This window comes from Pieris rapae, chromosome 20, assembly GCF_905147795.1.
Source record: "Pieris rapae chromosome 20, ilPieRapa1.1, whole genome shotgun sequence".
Taxonomy (NCBI): domain Eukaryota; kingdom Metazoa; phylum Arthropoda; class Insecta; order Lepidoptera; family Pieridae; genus Pieris; species Pieris rapae.
Window position 1 is genome coordinate 5712042 of NC_059528.1, and position 20831 is coordinate 5732872.

The following is a 20831-nucleotide window of genomic DNA, read 5'->3' on the forward strand; positions in this document are numbered from 1 at the left end:
TTTTTTTTCATTACAAAAAAAATATTTTATTTACATGAGAAACTTAATAATAATACATATGTATATACGAGCGAGATACACGTCGGCATTAGCCGTCTTAATTTTTCGTCTAACATGCATCTTTAATGCCTTGTGATTTTAGTTTGGTAAGTAATACTTACCAAACTAAAATACTAACTTACTTACTAAGTATGTCTGATATAATATGAAAGTTCCACTTTTTCAGTGTTACCCACGTACAAGCTATTTTCTCCAAAACGCTTTTGATTTATTCAGATTTCAGATTACTATAGCATATTATTGAGAATTTTTCTGTACATACTGTGAGACTCTGTGAAATGTCAGATCACAGATATTTAATAGTCTAATGTGTCAATTTTCAATTGTCACGTAACAAGTTCTAGTGGTCGAGATGGAGTGTCAGTCGTGTCCAAAATAAATAAAACTTAGTTTTTATTTCTTGTGTTTCTTGTAATGATATAGTGCTTGTTATCACGCTAATTATATTTTCGATTATGTTCATTTCTTGCAAAGGTCAGTTTCAACTGCATTCTTATCAAAATTATGGAAGAGGTATGTTGAGGTTATTATATTTTTGTTGTGTCACAACATTGGTGAAAGAGGCGCGTGGAATTTTGCAATTTTTTATTATTTCAGGAGCATAGCGACCATAATGTGGGGCACGCGTTGTACCCTATGCTACATGATAGGACAAACTACAATCAGGCTAACGTAAATGGATATACGAATAAAAAAGATGAGGTTCAAATTCCTAATCTTCAGCGTACTCCCATACGCCGTTATTGGCACACAAACGCTGATAACTTTTCATTATATCGAAAAATTAACACATTACCCGACACTTCTAACAATTCTAACAAATCCAAACCACAAGATAACAGTACTGAGTCTAAATCTGTATCCCAAGAATTGGTCCCATTAAAAAGCAAACCCCAAGAACAACTCCTTCAAGAATGTCAATCTTCTAAAAACGAAAAACAAAATTCTGGTGAAAAAGCAGATTTATCTATCTTTCTATCACCTGTACCTAGCAATTTAAAGAAAACTATTGAGATCTTGGATAATGATGAATGCCAAGTTGTAAGTGTTGAATCAAGTGATGAAGATGAAGTGATTGAGGTAGCTTTGCCTCCAAAACCTACTATAACTATTGAAAGTTCTGATGATGAAGTGTTGCTTCAGTCATCATCTGAAAACAAAGATGCCAAACAGATGGACAACCCAATATCTGACAGGGCAGTATCATCTAGCCCGGTCCCATCAATTGTATCTTCTGTATCGGACGATTTTATTAGAGGTGACTGTATTGCACTTAATATCTCATCCCGTCGTGTCAATAATGAAAGTTTTGACTTTAGCCTGCATGGTTCTGATCTGAATATACAAAAACCATCAAAAAAGAAACGAAAAAAAAAGAATAAAGATACTGCAACTTCTACACCCTTGCAGACTCAAAAGGATATACCAAATCAACATGAAATTGAATCTTGCTTTGCAACACCTAAGAGCAAAGCTAAAAAGAAGAAAAAAGCAAAAACAAGTAAAGTTGGCCCCATCCTACATGCAGACATTTATGATTCAGACAGCAACCATTCTACTAACGAAGCTGCAAAAAATCAGAAGACATATCTAGTGACAGAAAAAAGTTTGCCAAGTACAGATGTGTACGAGTCTGATTCTAATCAGTCAGAACAACAAAAAGACCAGAAAAAAGACAATGAAATATCCAGCACAGAGATTGACAGTTCTGATGGTAGTGTTCCAGAGAAGCAAGATAGTATACCAGCTGCGGAAGATTTTATCTCTATAGTAAATCATTCAGACCATGTTGATCTTACTGCTCCAGCACCTGAAATAGATGAAAATATTGTAATGGGAAATGTTACTGGCTTTTCAGAAGAATCAGTTGATGATTTCAATCTGTCGATAGAAGGTTCATGTAGTTTGGGTTCAACAAAAATTCCTGCAATCCTTTGTGAAGATCTTGATTTTGATAATTTAAAAGGAAAAACTCAGATATCTAAACGACGACGCTACTCTCTTACAACCCTACGAGCAGAGATGGATAAGTTCTATAATGAAAGCTGGGGCGGTGAAAACTTTAATCATAGAGAAATACAGAAAAATATGTCACGTAAGTAGCACTCCATAATAATATATATGTGTAATAAATAGGTCTAGCCTAATATGCTTGCCATTAGTAAGTATTAAATTTTATCAAGTTATAATAATAATGAAAACATGGTATCGATCATATTAATTGAAATATAATAAAATCTGTCTTGTGATTTAGCACTTTACACTTCTTAAAGATTTCAGAAAATTAGAGATCATCATTTTAATTCAGCTTATCATAATATATGTATATAATACATTTTCAAGGTATTCTGTTGTTAATAACTTTGCATTGCCCTTCCTTGTATAATGTCACCTTCCTATATTTTTAGTTCATCAACCTAAACAACCTTGTCTTATCTATACAACAATTCACATAAAATAATTTGTAGGAAATAAAACAAAACAATGCATATAAATATAGTTTCACTGATTGATTACTCTTTTCATTTTCAGGTGATAAAAGTCTGTGGGTTATTGACCCAAAGGACAAAATGCCACCAACAAAAAGGAAAGTGACGTAAGTAAATTTATGCATTGGGCCACTCTAAATATTTATATGTAATAAATAAAAAACACCTTGTACCATAGGATCATCTGTGTCATACAATAAATACGTTTTTGTCAAACAAGTACAGGAATATGGCAATATAAGGAACATAATATTTTGATTTTAATTCAATAAACTATTTAGATAACACAAAGGTGAAGTTATAAAAAACTTATTCAGCATATAGAATTTATGAATACATTATTATTATTTTCTTATACCAACTATATGTTCATCTTTATGTTGATGTAATAAACAAATCATTTTACTTTGTGATATCTATATTCTTGCCAAATCAGTACCAAATATTTCTTATGAAATGTGGGTAATTTTAAGTTTTCATAATTCTATTACAAAGCCATTGTGTAATTAAGATATGTATAAACTTGTTTGTTAATGTTTCCCGATAATAATTTATAATTACACAGCATATGGAAGTAATTATAATTATTGTTGTTTTATAGTAATCATTAAATAATGTGCACATTAATTAGTATATTTTATTATTATTAATTAGTTTTGACAAATTCAAATTATGCAATATTTTGTAAATTACATTATGAATTTTAAATAATATTTCTTACAATTTACATAGGCAAAACTTAAAAAAAATCCTTACCTAATTGTCAAGGAACTTAATTTATTAGGTACATGATATATATTAGTTTTCTGGTCTATTAATAAATTGGATTCAGGAAACAATATATTATTATGTTTTCACCTTTTAACTGTAACATTTCACGAATATTTTGTATTTATGGGCCCATAAATGTTCATTTAGTTTGTTGGAAATTGGACCAATGCCCGTACTTGTTTAGTCTCTAATGTCCATAGTGCTATAGAACATTAAAGAGTAATATCCCTGGTTATGTTCCCCCTAAGCCATCTGGTTCAATGGTAATAATCCACAACTTTTACTTCTAGATGTAACTACTGCAACCGGGCCGGTCATCGTGATGACGTGTGCAGAGCTAAGCCGCCTGTCTGCTATATGTGTGGGTCCACAGGACACTATGAGACTCGATGTCCCCACAAGATTTGTGTCAATGTGAGTAGGTATACTTAAAGAGATAGGCAAAAATAAAAATGTTTAAATGATTATAAACAATGGAAAATTTGGGAACCCTGTTAAGTTAATAGGAATCCTCAAACACGTTGTCTTAAAACATGTGCTCGATGAAAATTCAGACTCAGTTTTCCCACTTACACCAGAACCATTAATTTATTAGTAATCCAGATCAGACCATGACAGTTGATCTATCTCCTATCTGCATCCCAATACCAAACCCTATGATGACAATCCATTTTAGGCGTTGTCATTATAAACCAAATAAAAAACCATACAAATAATATTAAAATTTACATGTCTATGTATGTTTTAAACATCACATAGTTTTTTAATTTAATTTAAAAACTGTGTGGTGTAAGTTATAATATTAAGAAGGATATTGGCACAGTTGAACTTTCATTTTCATACATAAGGCTATCCAAATACACCGATCCGACCGACCATGGATAGCTTGTATCGACATATGGCTATTTAAAAATGGATTGAGATCTTAAAGTCATAGATTATCTCGCTTACAGGACAGCCTACCAAAGACAAAATTTTCTCTACTGAATATTTTTATCTGTGAATTTAGTTAATGCATAAATTAAAATCATACTCATTGAAAATTTCAGTGCGGTTCCCCGAATCACATATATTCGAATATGTGTCGCAATTGTGCGAATTGGCGCTACATTCGCTGCTCGGAGTGTGGCCAAGGAGGGCATCCGGCTTCTCACTGCCCTGACCTGTGGAGACGATATCATGATACGGTAATAATTGCCAACGCATGTTGAAGTCCTGGGTTTACCCTGTTGAATCCCTGGAAAATATTATTAAAAACCATAATATCGCGCATTATGCCCGGAGCGGACAACAAGTCGGGCAAAAACTTTAACAAAATCGGTCCAGCCGTTTAGGAGCTTTTTAAGGATTAGTACACTCTTTTCTTGAAGGACCCTAAGTTGAATCTGTATACTTCAGTCACTGATTCAGTTTAGTGTAGTGCGCAGCAAAAATTGAAGAAAAACACATAATAATATTAATGTAATACTTTTTTTTATCAAAACATGGATTTTACAACAATATCAAAAAATCGCCAAACTGTATAACAGTTTGTTGGCGATAATACTGTTTACTGGTACTTCTACTATTATAAAGGTGACAATGAAAGTATATCTAGCCAATTGTATCAGGTGAGCCTCCTGCCCGTTTGCCCCCTGTTCTATAAAAAAAAAATAGATCACAGATATATAATACTTTCGTGAAGTGACATTATCTGTGACATGTGACATTTTCACGCGAAGTCGTGGTTTCTATGTGTTAAACTAAAGAAATGGCAGCTGTTTTAATATCTACCCACATATATAAATATTATTTTTAGTAGAACAATTCAACGTATATTCGTTTACAAATTTTACTGAAGTGAATCTAGTAATACTTGTGTAATACCAATTGGTATATAATTCTATTCGAACTTACTTATTTTTAACTGATAACTGATCTGATTTTAATTCTTCTTTCAGACCGAATTGTCTATAGCGCTTGAAGAGAACCACCAAACAAAGAAACATTACCAACACTACTGCAGCGGCTGTACCCGACGTGGTCATCTTGTCCACAGCTGCCGTCTTAGCCATTTCTTCTCTGGCCTTCCAATTAACGCTCCTTACGTCTTCTCGTACAGGCCTCTTTTTACTTTTAACGAAAACTCGGACCTTAATGTGAGAGGTACTCAAGACATCACCGTCGACTCCAACATCCACAAAATAAACAGCAAGAAACGCCAATCCAAATCTCCAGTGCTTCACGACACTCACCAACCAAAGAGGAGAAGCTTTTGCTCCGAGTCTGATGGAAAATCGCCCAATAGCTCATTCAAGACGAATAAAACTCAAGTCGTGGCTGTCTGTAACACATCAAATAAAACACCAGAAAATCCGATTGAAACCGGTAAAACCAAATCTTCGAATCTTGACGAACAAGGTCACATGATACAAGACAACGAAGTTTCTGACACGAGTGAAGTTATAACATTGGCGCGAATTTATTTAACTAATGAACTCAGAGACGCCCTTATCACAGATGAGGGTAAAGCGTGGTTGGATAACGCTCAAGAAAAGAATCATATCAGTCTCGACTGCAGCAACGCTGATGTTCCATTTTTAAATATCAAAGGCACTATTGGCAATCAAGAGGCGTTCCAAACGGAACTTCGCGAATGGACCAAATCCAAACAATTGAATGACTGCACTATCGACATTGAGAACACCTCGCCTAATTCATCTCAATCGAGCGATATTCCCAAGAACAAGAACGCCTTGTTGCGAAAATTGAAGAGCTCCCTCAACTCTTTGAAAAAGTTCTTGGGTGAACCGACTTTGCTATACAAAGAGTTGACGTATCATCAAAACCGGCGCGGCCATCTTTTAAAGGAAAAAGTGGTGAGCAGTGCCGCGTTGGGTAATAACAGAGATAACATTAGGGGGATGATGAAGAAGCTTAACATGGTTTTACTTGGACAAGCCGGGCTCGCCGGTGGTCTGCATCATTTGCATCAACTGAATATGCTCCAAGAAAAAATAACTAATCTGAGACAACAAACCGTTTCCCAATCGCTGCGGGACGAAATTGGAAAGCATTTCCATTGTATTTTCTCCGCCTTCCCCCGCGACGATTATGCAGAACTCGTTCAAAAGTATAATCAAATCAAAAACGGTCCTTCCGTTTACAAGAAGAAAAATAATAATGTGACGTTCCCCGTTCGTCCCAAACAGTTTGCGGTTTCGCCTTCTGTGAGCACTATACAAAAAAAGAAAATGTCTAACACAGATGTCCCGGCGACACAGCAAAAACAAGCAGTGACGAATGTCTCTAACAAACTAATGTTCTGCCTAAACAGGGTAAAACATTTTCAAGCACTCGACTCGAAGTCCCTGAAGGCCCGCCACCAACTCGACCGAAAACTTCGTGTTGGTATTGCGAAATTGGGCAGGCTCAATCGCATGTCTGGGAAAATTAAAAAGAAGATGAAGAAGATACAAGAAGAGGCGCAATCCTTCTTGTCTACGATTTAAGATTTAACATATATACGACAGATGCGCGAAGTGCGCTTATTGTTGATAAGTGACTATATTTAACCCATTAAAGTGATGGGCTTATTTATGAGTGTCACTTATCTGGTTGGTGTTATTGCACCACATTGTGCAGTGAATATACTGCATAAAATAAACTTAGTGTAAAGCATAAGCATGCCTTTTTATTTCTTCCCATAATTCTTTAACAGGGTCTTTTTGATAAGTTTTTAATGAATTTTATACTTCCTAAAATACAATTAGAGCAGTGTTGCCCTAGTGGCTTCAGCGACATACCTGAGGTCGTAGGTTCGATCCCCGGCCGTGCAGCAATGGACTTTCTTTTTATGTGCGCATTTAACATTTGCGCATCAACATGCCTTGACCCAAAAAAAAGTCGACGACGTGTGTCAGGCACTGGAGGCTGATCACCTACTTACCAATTAGATTTAAATGATCATGAATCCGATTCAAACATCTGAGGCCAAGACCTAAAGATGTTGTAGCGCCACTGATTTCTAGACATTTTATACGTAACCTACGATCACCCGTAATGAGTAAAAACTATTTATTTGATTAATAAATATTTGGGCATATTTCTCCGTCGGTGTTAAGGATTTTTTTAGTTGGGAATTGATAACAAGACCCGTCATGTCTAATGCTATAAAAGTTTAATTATAAAAATATAGACAAGTCCTTGTTGTTTCTATGACATCATCAGTATTTTCTTTCTGTCAGTTAACAATTGATACGGTCAAGAGTACACTTGACAGTCAAGTGTCAAACATAAAATAACTGTTTCGTGTTTGTAAATCGAATAAGAAGTGATTCTCCAATCTTGAATCAGTGTATTTGTTTTTCTCATTTATTATTTAATTATTAGTGTTATTTGATTATAACTTAATTTTTTAAAATTGACTGTCATGATGAAAACCTACATAAGCCATGTTGTGGATTTAGTAGTATTATTATGTTTTGTGCAATTTGCAACTTCTCGCCGTGTAAGTATCATAGATCAGTTTTCGGCTTAATATTATTTCGGTAAACATTTGACATATTTATTTATATTAATTTTAGTATCCAGAAGAGGGGTATTTCTCAGGAAATTACTTTGATAATCAACAATATGCCAAAATAAATGCTGGTCTTGGAAAGTTAGAGCACTGTAAGTAAATAGTTTAGTTATACTACAACATTATAAATTAAAGCAATTCTGGATGGATTTTTTCTTTTTATTCTATATAATGTATCTTAGTCTCTTTAAATTCAGTGGTTGAATGTTACAATTATTACAGTGCCAAAGTTGGTGAATGATTGGCCAGATCCTGCTGTGGAAATGGGCCAAGTATCAGGAGTATCCATAGATAATGCTGGCCGGGTATTTATATTCCATAGAGCAAAAAATGTCTGGGATAGTCGCACATTCTCTGATCGAAATGTTTATCAATCTATAGGTGAACCACCAATACCACACCCAACTATTTTAGTTTTCAATGAGACCGGGGACCTTGTTGATATGTGGGGTGAAAACCTGTAAGTAAAATTGCTGTATATTTAAGCTATACCATGGTCTAAGTTCTCTTTAGTTATATGTAAATATATCACTATATAGTATAATCAGTATACATTTTATAGTTTAAATAATGACTTCATCAAGTTATGCTTTAAAATATATATTTAAAGCATTAATTTGATAGTGATAATTGTCTGCACAGTAATTCCCCCTAGGGAAAAAACAAGACTGGATATGAGTCATTGCTTATTATTACCACATTTGTGCTAACCATTAAAATGTACATGTATATCAAGGTAGATTTGTGGTTCATAATCTTAGGTGTACTTAATAAAGTATGTATATTATGACTATATGCAAAATTAAAGGGATATTGTTTAAAATTTAATAGTACAATAATTCCTTAAATAGATGAAGCTTTAAAGGGTGTAAATTTACACTCTGCCCACCAACCCTGCTGAAATTCTATTTACATCTGAATTCTACAAAAATAATCTTTTTGCAGTTTTTACATACCCCATGGTATAACAGTGGATGCAGCAGGGAATGTATGGGTGACTGATGTGGCTCTTCACCAAGTTTTTAAATTTACACCAGATCAGAGAGAGAAACCTGTTATTACACTTGGAGAAAAGTATGCACTAAACAATATGAGTTTCATATTATTTACTATTAACCAAGAACCAATCTTTAACTACTGCTACAACCCTTAATGTGAATATAATGAACTGAATTTGTTTTCCCCAAAATCAACCAAATTTCTTTGACAGATTTGTGCCAGGCAGTGATGATAAACATTTCTGTAAGCCAAGTGCTGTTGCTGTTCATTCTTCTGGGGACTTCTTTGTATCAGACGGATATTGCAACACAAGAATCATTAAGTATGCTGCAGATGGGACAAAGATATTACAGTGGGGACGTGGTAAGTAGCATGTTTGAAGTCCTTTATTTTTACACTTTGCTGTCTTACTTATCAAACCAATGTAGTTAAGACTTAACTGTAGGCTATCTGTACTGTTTGTTATCTATTAAAACATGAAGGTTGTAAATAGAGTAATGACAGATTATATAAAGTTCATAAATAAAACTTACTTGACAACAGGTTAACAGATTATTATAATAAATTTAAATGATTTATTTTTTTAATTGATTTTATTATATGGTTATAAAACCTTTAAATAAAGTTAGTATGAACTAATAGAAACATTTTTAACAATGTATAGATATTAGACAAATTAAATAATTATTTTTAGGCTGTCTTCTAGCGTAAAAATAAAATAATTTATGATGTATTTCAGAGTCTGGTCAAACACCATTTACTTTTTATATTCCACATGCATTGACAATAGCTGAGGATCAAAACGCTGTATGTACTGCAGACAGGGAAAGAGGTAGAGTCGCCTGCTTCAGAGCTGATAATGGAACATATATACATTCTTATTCTCATTGGCTGATTGGGCCTAGAATATTTAGTGTTGCATATTCTCCAATACAGGGTAAGTATATTATTTATAGTTTGTATATCAAAGACATACAATAGATTTTATTAGTATTATGTCAAATGTCATGTATTATATATTTTCACTTGCCCAAGCTCTATTTATTATTTACATGACTCATTACTATAGGTTATAACTTATACTAATTTTCTTAACTTTGCAGGCGGCAGACTATACTTAGTAAACGGGCCTTCAAGGGGAATACCAGTTAGAGGTTATGTCATAGAATACACCTCAGGACGTCTAATACAGACTTTTGCCCCCGGCTCTGCCTTCCATAATCCTCACGATATCGCGGTCACCCCAGATGGCAGCACTGTCTACGTAGTTGAACTTAACCCTTATAAGGCGTACAAGTTTGTGGATGACGGGTTGAAAGCGAATTTACAGGTTGAGGTGAAACCAAATGGGACATTGCATACAAAGCCAACAGCTACTATTGGTAAGTAGGTTTGTATTTTTTCTAATCAGTAATTTAAATATACAAATTATCTAAATGGTCTTATTGTTTTACAGAGAAATGGTTTAGGAACTATCTAAGTTTTAAGTGAATTGACTAAATACAGTGTAAAGTGTTCTATGCTTTTTAACTTTGTTTATGATTATATCAATTTATGGTTTCGACTTTCGGGGTGTAATACTGTCTGTATACTTGTAAAACTAGATGATAAAGAAAAATTACTTGAAATATTTCGATAGTTATAATTGTGTTTTACTAGTGGATTTGAGAAATGGCATCACCCTCAATTGCTTCCGAAACCGATCAAACCCGTTCAATGCAATCATTAAAATACACGCACAAAGAATTATAAAACTTATCTGCTAGTGTTAGCGTAACATTTTCTTTGGCACGTAATCCTAAAACAAGACAATTGATAATAACAAGCTCCGTAGAATCGTTGCAATATAGAAACAGAAATGTGTGATGATTTGTCAACAATATTTCTAGTTGACACGCAATAGCATAGGGAGTGTCACGCTTTATATATTTTTCAAAATTTTACGTGACAGAAGCGAGTGGCGTGGCGTTAGCTGGTGAAGGGGTTTTAGAGGGATGGGGTGGGGCTATGGGTGGGGCGTTGGGCGCGGCGGGAGCGGCGCTTGTGGCACTCGCAGCGCTGGCGCTTCTCAACGCACGAAATCGCGGTAAGAGAGACCCACTCTTGTGCACGCCACACGATGATATGCCTTGATTTTATCACTATTTCGCTAGTATTTGGAATTATTTATATTATATATATTGGAAGTATTTTAGATCTGAAATAAGTGTCATTGGTCTTTAATACGAATTGTAATTGCAACGGGTCGTAGATTTTACTTGAGAAAAACATTCCTATTATTATGCTTTTTTTGCTATGACTTGTAATAATTTCAACACGCGTATTTAAGATGTTTAACGTAAATTATTACGTCTGACTGCGCTCAGTTGCATAATTTAAAGGCATTTTTAATTCATATTCAAGTGAAAAGTAAATGTTAAGGGGTGTGAGCAGATAGACATAATGTGTTTGTCTTGTTCACACCTATAATAGATTGTCTATGGGCTAGAAACGCATTGAAGTTTTATAGTCTAAGTAACTTGCCAAGTATTATATTTTGTTTCTGTATGATTTAATATTGTTTTCTCAAATTTTACTGTTATACAATTTTACTTAGGAATGTACACAAAATATTTATTTTTGTTTATAGAATTAGTTGAAATATGCACAATTTTATTTGCATGCACTGTATTTGAAGTGTGTTTTTTTTATTGTTTAGATTATTTATAAAGAGTTCTAAAGCGAGTTCTAATTATTTAAATCTTACTTATAAAATACCTTATCCGTTTTCTGGAATTGTTTTAATTTATTTGTTTCTGTCTTTGTATTTATGATATGATGAAAGAATTAGATTAAATGATTATGAATTATGATTACGAGTTAGAGTTCAAAAATATTAAAAAAATAATAAGTTCTAGGAGTACTGATGTCTCATACATTTGATCTGTCCATTCTATATTTTATTCCACCAACGCCTGTATGTCATATGTCAAATACTTATTAAGTCACAAATCCTGTCACATTGCAAAAAATATTTATTTTATTTTTCATAAACCATAGAATTAAAATGTTTTCTATTGTTGATAACTTTTTCAACAGACTATAGTCTGTTGTATACAAAGTGTGTAGTGCTTTTATTCTTTTTGTTTGACTTATAGTATCGTCATTTCCAAAAATTCTAATTTATTCGTTATGTTTAAGTAAAAATGCTTATGTATACTTTATATCAATGTTGTAATGAATGTACACATAGAAATATATTTTATTGACTGATGCTTTGGTATTTTTATTTTTTGCACCTTATGCATGCACGCAATTTTATTTTTTTCCGAAAATAACTCAATAGATGGCTTAACGAAATTAAATACTTGATCAACGTACCATCAACCATGACCTGTTAAGTGTAGTAGTAAGTCATGTTAATCAAAGAAAAAACAAGCATGCATCGTTATATGATTCCAAATATACGGAATCTATGCATATATGCTGTCTGAATGTGCTCTGACACTGACCAATAAGATGACGAAATCGTTTACTTGTGACTACGAAAACATTACAAAAGTACTTCAACAAATTTAGAATTCCAATTTCAAAGTTTAGATTTGCTTTTAGTCTTTTTTTTTTCACGTACCTACACAATGTTTTAATTATCACTAAGCCCTTGAGAAACTTGTAGCAGACCGTATACTTAAATATTGTATGACTCCCGGCCATAAAATATAATAACTCTAAAGTCAGGTCAAAAAATACCTCACCTTTTTAGGAAGACCGTAAAGTATTAAAAAAATGCTGGTAAATTTATCGAATCACAGCTCCACCTTAAAACAGCTCCAAATATTTTTCTATCGATCTTTACGTCTTGTATGTACTGTTACCCCAAGTAATATTAAGGATGACTTTGGACCCTTTAAAAAATTAAAAAAAAAACTGACAATATTACATGCATGGGTTTGAATAAAAATAAACTAAAAAAAAAAATGTGAGCCGTAACGGGACGCCTGGCAGATGTGAAACATCGACATTATTTTGTAAAAGTAATATGCAGAAAAGAACAGACTGATAGGAACCAGGTGAAAGAAAGAAAGAAGAAAGAAAGAACTTTATTAGACACAAGATACATTAATGTTTCTATAAAGTAGAGTGCACTGGCCCCCACACTAGGATTCCCTGTGTTGTGGGCAGCCAGTCTCTTCCTTTTACATCTAAACGTTATTTAAGTAATTAATTTTACTTAACAAATTTATATCTATACTATTTTTGTACAATAAGAATGTTTTCTGTATCAGTATAGGACAGCTTAACAAGATATTGTTTGAGTTTTTTAGTAAAAGTATGTAAAGGTAAATATGTCATAATGATAAAATAAAATATTACGATTTTTTTTCCAGATAACGATGACTATTTGTTGAATAAACATTATTTTCATTAAATATTTTTAATGTGAAATTTACTACTGCATTTAGACTGTATATCATATAGCGTGGCGACGCGTCCCAGAAATCGGTTTTACGTGCGGCTATAGATGTTTCACATCAAAATGTTTTTTTTTAGTTTATTTTTTAACGAAAGTTTAACGTGTTAACGTCATAACAAAAGATGAAATATGAAACGATTGCACATACTTTTTTGAGTAAAATTGATTTTTTATTGTATGGATACAAATCCTCAGACGCAAAGGTCAATTGAGTGGAATAGAAATCTCTCTATGCGGCGCAACCGTACAATAAGCGTAACGGGACAGTGAGTCATGCTTTTTTTTGTGCGAGCAGCTGGCGTTCATCGATTTATCAGACGTTGTCACGACAAGAAAATTGCTGCTGTTTTAAGGTGTAAATCATACTTTATTACTACCGTTTATTTTATATAGAACAGTACCGTTAAATTTAGTATCTGAATTATCAAAATCAACCTGATTAGTATAATGAACTTTTAATAATGCGAGATACTCATTGCTTTCTTATCAATGCTGGGGTTGGGAAATGTGTAGTTAAATATTTCTAAAACAGGTCGCAAAGGTGTTTCGCTTCGTCGTTGGGAATACGGTCATGGTGAATTCAAGTTACGTCGTTTACTTGACCGTCGACGCTTCCAACGAGTCCATTCAGATGACTCTGATGAAGAACCGGCTCCGATGCTACCCGCTCCAGCAGCAACTGCGTGATCACAACGACTACGGTAAAGAAACTTTGTATATATGTAAAACGATTTGGCAAAGGTTAAGGGTGGAATAGTATCAGTCCATGGTGGATATGAATTGAGCGTTGTATGTATATGATAATATATTTAATATCAACACCCAGGTTCCGGACTCTACATTAATTCAGTTCCGGACACCTTGGACAAGTCTATCCATGGGTTCTTGTTATATTTTTTAAATTCTAGCCGACAGTCATTTAACATTTGGCTAGTAAGGAAGCTTGCCAGCTAAAACACCGATTTATTGCGCAAAAACTTATTTAGAAATCACGTTTGTTTTGTAAAACTTCATTTAGGACCTACTTCTGGATTGGAGTCTGTTTTTTTGAGGATGTATTTTATAAATCAGTATTAGCTACAAAGTTGGTAATTTGCTCTTAAAATTTAAATATTATTAGGATTTTGCCTTAAATTGTTGTTGGTGCGTATTTATTTGTCGTGTGTGTCTATAATTCCTGGCAAATAAAATAGCATACGCAGAATAATTGGCTTCGAGCTTTTTTTATCTGTTATGCGTTTTAATATCCCATGGACGGAACAGCGCATCTAAGAAATGCTTCTGTTAATATACTTAGTACTAAAAAAAGCTTGTATTTCTTGATATTTTAGTTGTCTTGGAATGTTCATTTTGATAAATTAATTGCTAAATATGCTATGAGAATTGAGAATCAGAGAGAATGAAATTAAGGCCACAGATATACTGTGACAGAATAATGTTCATATAATAAATTCTAGTCTGTATTAACTTTCACATTCTATTTTATGACTTTTGTGCACCTGTGTGAGCTCTCGAGTACCAAGACTGCCGACGTGTAAAGCGACGAGAGCGGTAAATTCTTAAAAAATTCTTTTTATGATAATATTATTAAAAGAAATTCAATGCTTAAAATTTATTAAATGAATTAAAAATTAACTTAACCTTTCCACTATCAAAATTTTCTAGATAGGTTTTAATAAGAAATATTCCTATTTAATTACGGTCAATTTTAATCTCGTCCTATGCACATTCTTCCATTTTCATTATATTCTATTAAAATGATAATATTCTTTAAATATCTTACTCAGAATTGTTATTTAAGAGTTTACAGTTACTTATATTAAAATATTAACAACTAAAAACTCCACCACATACTAACCCACCTCTCCAAAGATCTTTATATGTGCAAGTCTGCGCAGATTCAACCATAATTAAAAACACTTTTCTTTTGCCCTATGCAGTCAAATCCTATTTATAATAATACAGATTATTTTAAGCGCACAATGTGACTGATATTGTTTTTATTCAGGGGTACGTTATTAATCTACCATTAAATTACTACTCTTTGTTCGGCTATAAGTACATACATGATAACCACACTTTTTCGCACCGAATTGTTCTATATATATCTTATAAAAAAATCCGAAAAGTATATTTATGTCTAAATATATACCAACTAAAATAATTTAGTATGGTATGAGTAGGTTTATGCGATTGAGCAGTAAATAATGGTATAATTCATGTAGTCATTTTAGTTTAATTTTTGCCTTTGACCAATTTTAGTCATAACTGTATAACACCAAACTAAATATGTCATGCGTGGTTTTAGTGACAATTAAGTACATAATATAATAAAAATAATATTTTTATAAACAATTTTATTATACATTTAAGCTACATTTTTTTTCCAATAATTATATGATTCCTCGGCGAAATAGTTGGATCAAACACTGGATGGATCTCGCAGTGAATACCTGAAACCAAAATAATACTTGAAATTTTCTGTATGAGATTTTTTCTAACTTTATTATTTCTATATATCTATATAAAATATTAAGCTGTCCTACTATCTAAGGATATCAAATGTCGCGTTACTTATACATATAAGAATTTGTTAAAATAAACTTTAAAATATCCCTCAAATTGTGGTTCACTTTTTATGAAACGTTATTAATTAATTTACCAATATTTACTCTATATTTTACACTTTGCACTACTTCCCATACTAGACGAACTAATTTGCATCGGCGCTCGTATGCATTTTTAGGTATTTTACTAGTCGGAATTGATAAAAGATTATATATTCAATCTAATCTATGATATATCCTAATATTAAATGTGAAGTATAAATACAGAAAGTACCCAAGTAGCTGGCAGCTAAATTACAAGATCTATTATTCCAAATTGGGTTTTTTTACCATTTTACTTTGAAAGTTAAAAAAATAATGCGAAACTGGTCAGTATGCAACTTCCAAGCTTATCTCAGTTGAGAACATCATTTAAAAAAGATTATTTGTTAGGAAAATAAACAGATACTATATTTAGAAGATAAAAATCCAAACTATTAATTAAGAAATCAAAATATTAAAGCATTCCGCGTCAATAATAATAATAATGTCTCATAACTCAATTATTTTCAACGCATTCCAAAATATAGGTACATATTAATATATTACACGAATTGTGCCAATTAAGTTATAGTATTTACTTAATTACCATGTATAGAATCGTGTGCAACATATGTATTATATGCAATGTATGTGTATTAAATTTTAATAAATGTTATGTATTAAAAAAAATCTTTTTTATCATAAAATTTCCTGCTACCTCATACAGTTTTATCAGAACTATGAACATAGTGTTTTTAAATCTCACCATGTTCAATCATGTAATAAAGTCGATCCAACAATATAAGCGTTTCAACGAGCGGTGCCAGAGCGAGACGCAACGTGTAGACGACGACTACTCGCTTCCAGTGAATATGTGCGAGGTTGCCGTACCGCGCTGCGTTTAATGACGCCTCGGGCGGCAGAGAGAGACGCTCCAATGCAATAGCGCAGTAACTAAAGTGAAAATGATGTGTGATGTACAAATTAAATAAGCATAAAATTTTCATATTTACTCTAAACTAGTACTAATTACTATTTAATTTATTTCTATTTACTACGGAATTAAAAATTGAAGTATAGCTGACCCTGTGAACTTCGTATTTATGTCAAATCATTCACTTCAATTAGGCCTATAAAAAAGCACTTTTGTCAAAAAAGTCACTTGAGTAAAAACTAAAAAAAATACTAGTTTCCTCTTCCAAACAGTGGTTTTATATGTAGAAGAATGGGCAAGAAACTCCCCATACGATTTTTCGACTGGATTGAGTAAGTAATCAATAGATGGCACTGCTATGGTAAACTGACAAACGTGTCTTATAAGCTACAATTCAATATCATGATTACCACGTGTTATTGAGGCTAAAGTATAAATTAAATTTATTTTGTAAGAAACGAAGTCCGCGGAGGCAGCTAGTTTAATATTATAAAAAGATCATAACTTGTTAAGTCACGAGTCCTAAATGTCTTTATGATTTTGTTAAGGCTTCTATCAGCCTTAAAGATAGACTTATTTTTATACATTTTACAGCACTATCATGGTGGTAGACGTGGCCCTTAATATTCTTTATCATATAATTATCGCAATTATAAATCTGCCACATGAACAAAACTTAAAGATATTTTGCTCATCTCCAAACCTTCCTGGTCTACACCCTGTTCAATCATCAATTACTCTTTTTTAAAACTAAATTAAAACATTTTTCTTCATGAGAGTGACTAGTATAATTCCATTCGCCTTAAAATATATCACCCTTTTACCTTTCAAATGCCATATTGTCCGTATGTTTGACACTTCTGATTGGGGAATGCTTCAACTTTGGATCATAGTCAACTAACATGTTCTCTAGGGCGGCACGAAATGCGTGTACCTAAAACAAATGTATCTGTCAGAATACATTAAATTTCTTGACATAAATAGTATTTATTGGTATTTGATGTAAGATTTACTTTAATTCAGAGTGTTAATGTTCAATATTTTATCACTTCTATTGAGCTGGTATCTAGTACTAAATTCTTGCTAAAATTAACTGAAACTATATTGAAAGACAGTTGGCACAGAATCTAAGTATTGAAGAATTTAATTTGAAAAATGCTTGTTAACCACTACCACAGCATATTTCATAATTATGAAATTGACTTTTATTAAACATAATAACTAAACTAATTTTGCAACTACCTTCCACAATAGTATTAGTAATATTGCAATTAGAATTTATATTACCCAAATACAATAATTAACATGAATATTGGAACACATCCTGTATTTGTTTATTATGTTGCAATTGGTTTATTATGTTGTTCGTGCAATTTTTGATGGTTTAATGGTAAAAATGTTATATTGTATATTATGGCACTGTCCTTAGTATATAAGTTAATTACTTAAATATGTTCGACATCCTGGTGGACAGAAAAACTATGTCCAGTTTGTGTTTCCACCACACCAACTTCTATGTAAGATTATGTATATAATATATACTATATATATATATACAATAAATAAAAGTAATACCTGTATCTTATATTCATAACCATATTAAAAAAAAAACAGAAACACAAACCTTCAAGTGATTATAATCGTCCTTGCAAAGCCTATCACAGTAAGCTTCAATTGCATGACAGGCTATTTCTCTTGCAGGATATGACAGTTTATTATCACACCTGCTAACAAACTGGCTCATTGGGTATCCTGCGTCACTTAACTTCATGTAACAACAACCAACAAGGCATATGAATTTTGCACTATCATATTGCACAAAATATTTCAATAATAGTGGCCCAAGATCACCACATGGATGTAAACCGATCAAGCCATGGTTCTTTATACTTGATGATATAGCAAGCTTTTCTAGTTGATCAGCAGTAGACAAGGTTTCATTACAGTGTATAGGCCTTGGTAAATGTTTCACTTTTTCTTCATCAAAATATTTTTTTGCTGTGTATTCCAGTTCTAAGTCCAACTTTCTGGAACATGAGATATAACAATTAAAATTATTTTTTGCATTGAGACAATGAAATAATAACTGAAATCTTTTAGAAAAGACGTTTATTGTTTTCAAAACAATTATTAATAGTAATTCTGTTACTTGAAATAGGAATGAATAGACAACTACAAGAAATTATTCTTATTATCTATTCAATATTATAAGGAAACAAATAAGTTTACAAAAAGGTATAACATTAATAAAATCCATACATACATACCAATACTGACCTAGCATCATCAGTCAATTTATATTGGCATTCAATTCCAACAGTATGCAGGCCATAATTATAAGACAGCATGCGTACTAGATGGCCCAGACCAGAGCCAAAATCAATAACTGAATCACAACTACTGTTTAAGGCTACATCGTGTACTACACTAGCCATTAAACTTATCTCATGTCTTTTCTTAAGCTTAACATGTTTAAGAAATAAATTTCTGAACTTTGAGGCATCAGATAAATATGCCTCATCTGAGCTTTTATAAGTAGCTTGCCTTGGTAAACATAAAACATTTAAAGTTTTTAAGAGAGCAAGAAATGATAATGGAAGCATTTGGTTTGTTGGTACTCCCATTAAAATATGGCCAAGTGTTTTAGGATCAATGTCATGAAAGCTGTCTTGCCAAGTTCTTGGTAACATTCTCCAATGATTATCAACAAAGAAATCCTGAAAAAATATTTTGCAGGTAATGCATATACATTATAGTAGGATATTCTTAGTCTTACAATATTAAAATAAGACAGATAGTAATGCTGGCCATAGACAGACTGCATGTTGCAGCTGAGACCTATTACTCTAGAGCACATGGAGATCTGCAGTTTCCAATCTAAACCTTATATCTACAATTCACGGACCGCACGAGCTTTCCTGAGTGGTCATGCGGTCGACTACTTAAAGCTGCCGGACCCACCATACACGGACTGCTACAAGCGGTTGTTGCCGACGGCACGCCACTCCATACCAGCTGAATACCAATCCCTTCCCTTAGGCAGTCAACCTAGTCTAACTAATTCATCAAATGAAACCAAGGACATTTTAAAGAAGTTGAAAATCTTATTAGTGTCTTCTCTCAGCTGGAATATAAAGTATAAAACAATCCATGCTGTTGATTGTAGTATTGGACGCATCCACATACTTCTACGCCTCCGCTTCCGTAATAGTAGTACAAGAAGCAGTGTTTAGTCGTCGAAATTTATCTTGTAAATGAACTGGCATCAGTATTATTTTGCGGTCGAACACAACTGCTCCAAGCAGTCGAAGACGACTGCATTATGCGGTCCGTCTACGGCCTGCGTAAGAAGTGACCAACCCAGACTATTTTTTGAAAATATTTAGGCACTACTATATCATATGAACTATTTGGTATAGCTAGATACTTACCAGAACATACAAATCCAGCAGCCATCTATAACATTGCAGCACCTTTAAAGATGCACTAATACCGGTCTTAACGGAATCTTCGTAGGAATTATTCATAACTCATTCATTAAAAATGTATAATTTAAAAATAAATTTCAACTAAGCAATTAATTATAGGTATAATATATTGTAAATTCGGATTTGAGTTCTAGATTAATAGATTCAAATAAGACTCACATGTTTGAAGTTTATTGAATTTTAAATTCTGTAAGGTATGGCAAATATGAAAACTGTCTTGTTATCTCCATTAACGTGAACCACCACATATGAAACACATTTCTCAAAGTTAGAAACTATTTCGTTAACGAATTGTTTTGATTTTGATAAATATTTATCAATTTAACCAGTACATAATTCATAAATACACACAGATCAAGGACATTTTTTTAATTTTATGCCCTGGTAACATCAAGGAAATATTATTACGCTATGAGCACAGAGCATTTAGTTCAATCATCAATGTAGATTTTTCTCACAGGAATATTTTTTTTTATGTTTAATTGTAT

At 32.7% G+C, this 20831-nt stretch overlaps 3 protein-coding genes across 7 annotated transcripts; 2 read left to right on the forward strand and 1 right to left on the reverse strand.

Moving 5' to 3' along the window:
- Positions 1 to 379: 379 nt before the first annotated feature.
- Positions 380 to 6983, forward strand: LOC111001872. The gene is made up of 6 exons (XM_022271918.2): positions 380 to 573; positions 658 to 2155; positions 2593 to 2656; positions 3611 to 3734; positions 4370 to 4507; positions 5261 to 6983. Exons 1-6 carry the CDS (start codon positions 565 to 567, stop codon positions 6809 to 6811), a joined length of 3384 nt encoding a protein of 1127 aa, XP_022127610.2. The 5' UTR covers positions 380 to 564; the 3' UTR covers positions 6812 to 6983.
- Positions 6984 to 7589: 606 nt separating this feature from the next.
- On the forward strand, positions 7590 to 11522 carry LOC111001871 (peptidyl-alpha-hydroxyglycine alpha-amidating lyase 1). Of its 3 annotated transcripts, none has more exons than XM_022271914.2 (8): positions 7590 to 7809; positions 7886 to 7973; positions 8104 to 8341; positions 8827 to 8955; positions 9092 to 9243; positions 9620 to 9817; positions 9984 to 10262; positions 10832 to 11522. In XM_022271914.2, the coding sequence occupies exons 1-8, from the start codon at positions 7732 to 7734 to the stop codon at positions 11011 to 11013; spliced, it is 1344 nt and encodes a 447-aa protein (XP_022127606.2). In that variant the 5' UTR covers positions 7590 to 7731; the 3' UTR covers positions 11014 to 11522. The 3 variants fall into 3 exon arrangements, with proteins under 3 accessions (XP_022127606.2, XP_022127609.2, XP_022127607.2); XM_022271917.2 differs by having other exon boundaries at positions 7591 to 7809; positions 9984 to 10270; positions 10832 to 10904; XM_022271915.2 differs by lacking the exon at positions 10832 to 11522 and adding an exon at positions 10337 to 10821 and having other exon boundaries at positions 7591 to 7809.
- Positions 11523 to 15681: 4159 nt separating this feature from the next.
- LOC111001869 (methyltransferase-like protein 25B) lies at positions 15682 to 20729 on the reverse strand. 3 transcript variants are annotated; one of them, XM_022271912.2, is made up of 6 exons: positions 20287 to 20729; positions 19133 to 19572; positions 18480 to 18882; positions 17680 to 17789; positions 16688 to 16875; positions 15682 to 15786 (listed from the first exon to the last, which is right to left on the reverse strand). In XM_022271912.2, exons 1-6 carry the CDS (start codon positions 20380 to 20382, stop codon positions 15707 to 15709), a joined length of 1317 nt encoding a protein of 438 aa, XP_022127604.2. In that variant the 5' UTR covers positions 20383 to 20729; the 3' UTR covers positions 15682 to 15706. The 3 variants fall into 3 exon arrangements, with proteins under 3 accessions (XP_022127604.2, XP_045488453.1, XP_045488454.1); XM_045632497.1 differs by having other exon boundaries at positions 20503 to 20728; XM_045632498.1 differs by lacking the exon at positions 16688 to 16875 and having other exon boundaries at positions 15721 to 15786; positions 20287 to 20728.
- Between the last annotated feature and the right edge of the window lie 102 nt (positions 20730 to 20831).

Bases quoted from the DNA above. Each gene is read 5' to 3' on its own strand.
- LOC111001871 (XM_022271914.2), top strand. From the start codon at position 7,732: ATGATGAAAACCTACATAAGCCATGTTGTGGATTTAGTAGTATTATTA. The intron at 7,810-7,885 runs GTAAGTATCATA...TATTAATTTTAG, and splicing joins AATTTGCAACTTCTCGCCGT to TATCCAGAAGAGGGGTATTT. The intron at 9,818-9,983 runs GTAAGTATATTA...TTAACTTTGCAG, and splicing joins TGCATATTCTCCAATACAGG to GCGGCAGACTATACTTAGTA.
- LOC111001872 (XM_022271918.2), top strand. The intron at 2,657-3,610 runs GTAAGTAAATTT...TTTTACTTCTAG, and splicing joins CCAACAAAAAGGAAAGTGAC to ATGTAACTACTGCAACCGGG. The intron at 3,735-4,369 runs GTGAGTAGGTAT...TGAAAATTTCAG, and splicing joins CCCACAAGATTTGTGTCAAT to TGCGGTTCCCCGAATCACAT.
- LOC111001869 (XM_022271912.2), bottom strand. From the start codon at position 20,382: ATGAATAATTCCTACGAAGATTCCGTTAAGACCGGTATTAGTGCATCT. The intron at 16,876-17,679 runs GTAAAAGGGTGA...TTTTCACTTTAG, and splicing joins GACAATATGGCATTTGAAAG to TTACTGCGCTATTGCATTGG. The intron at 15,787-16,687 runs GTGAGATTTAAA...TTTTGGTTTCAG, and splicing joins TTATTACATGATTGAACATG to GTATTCACTGCGAGATCCAT.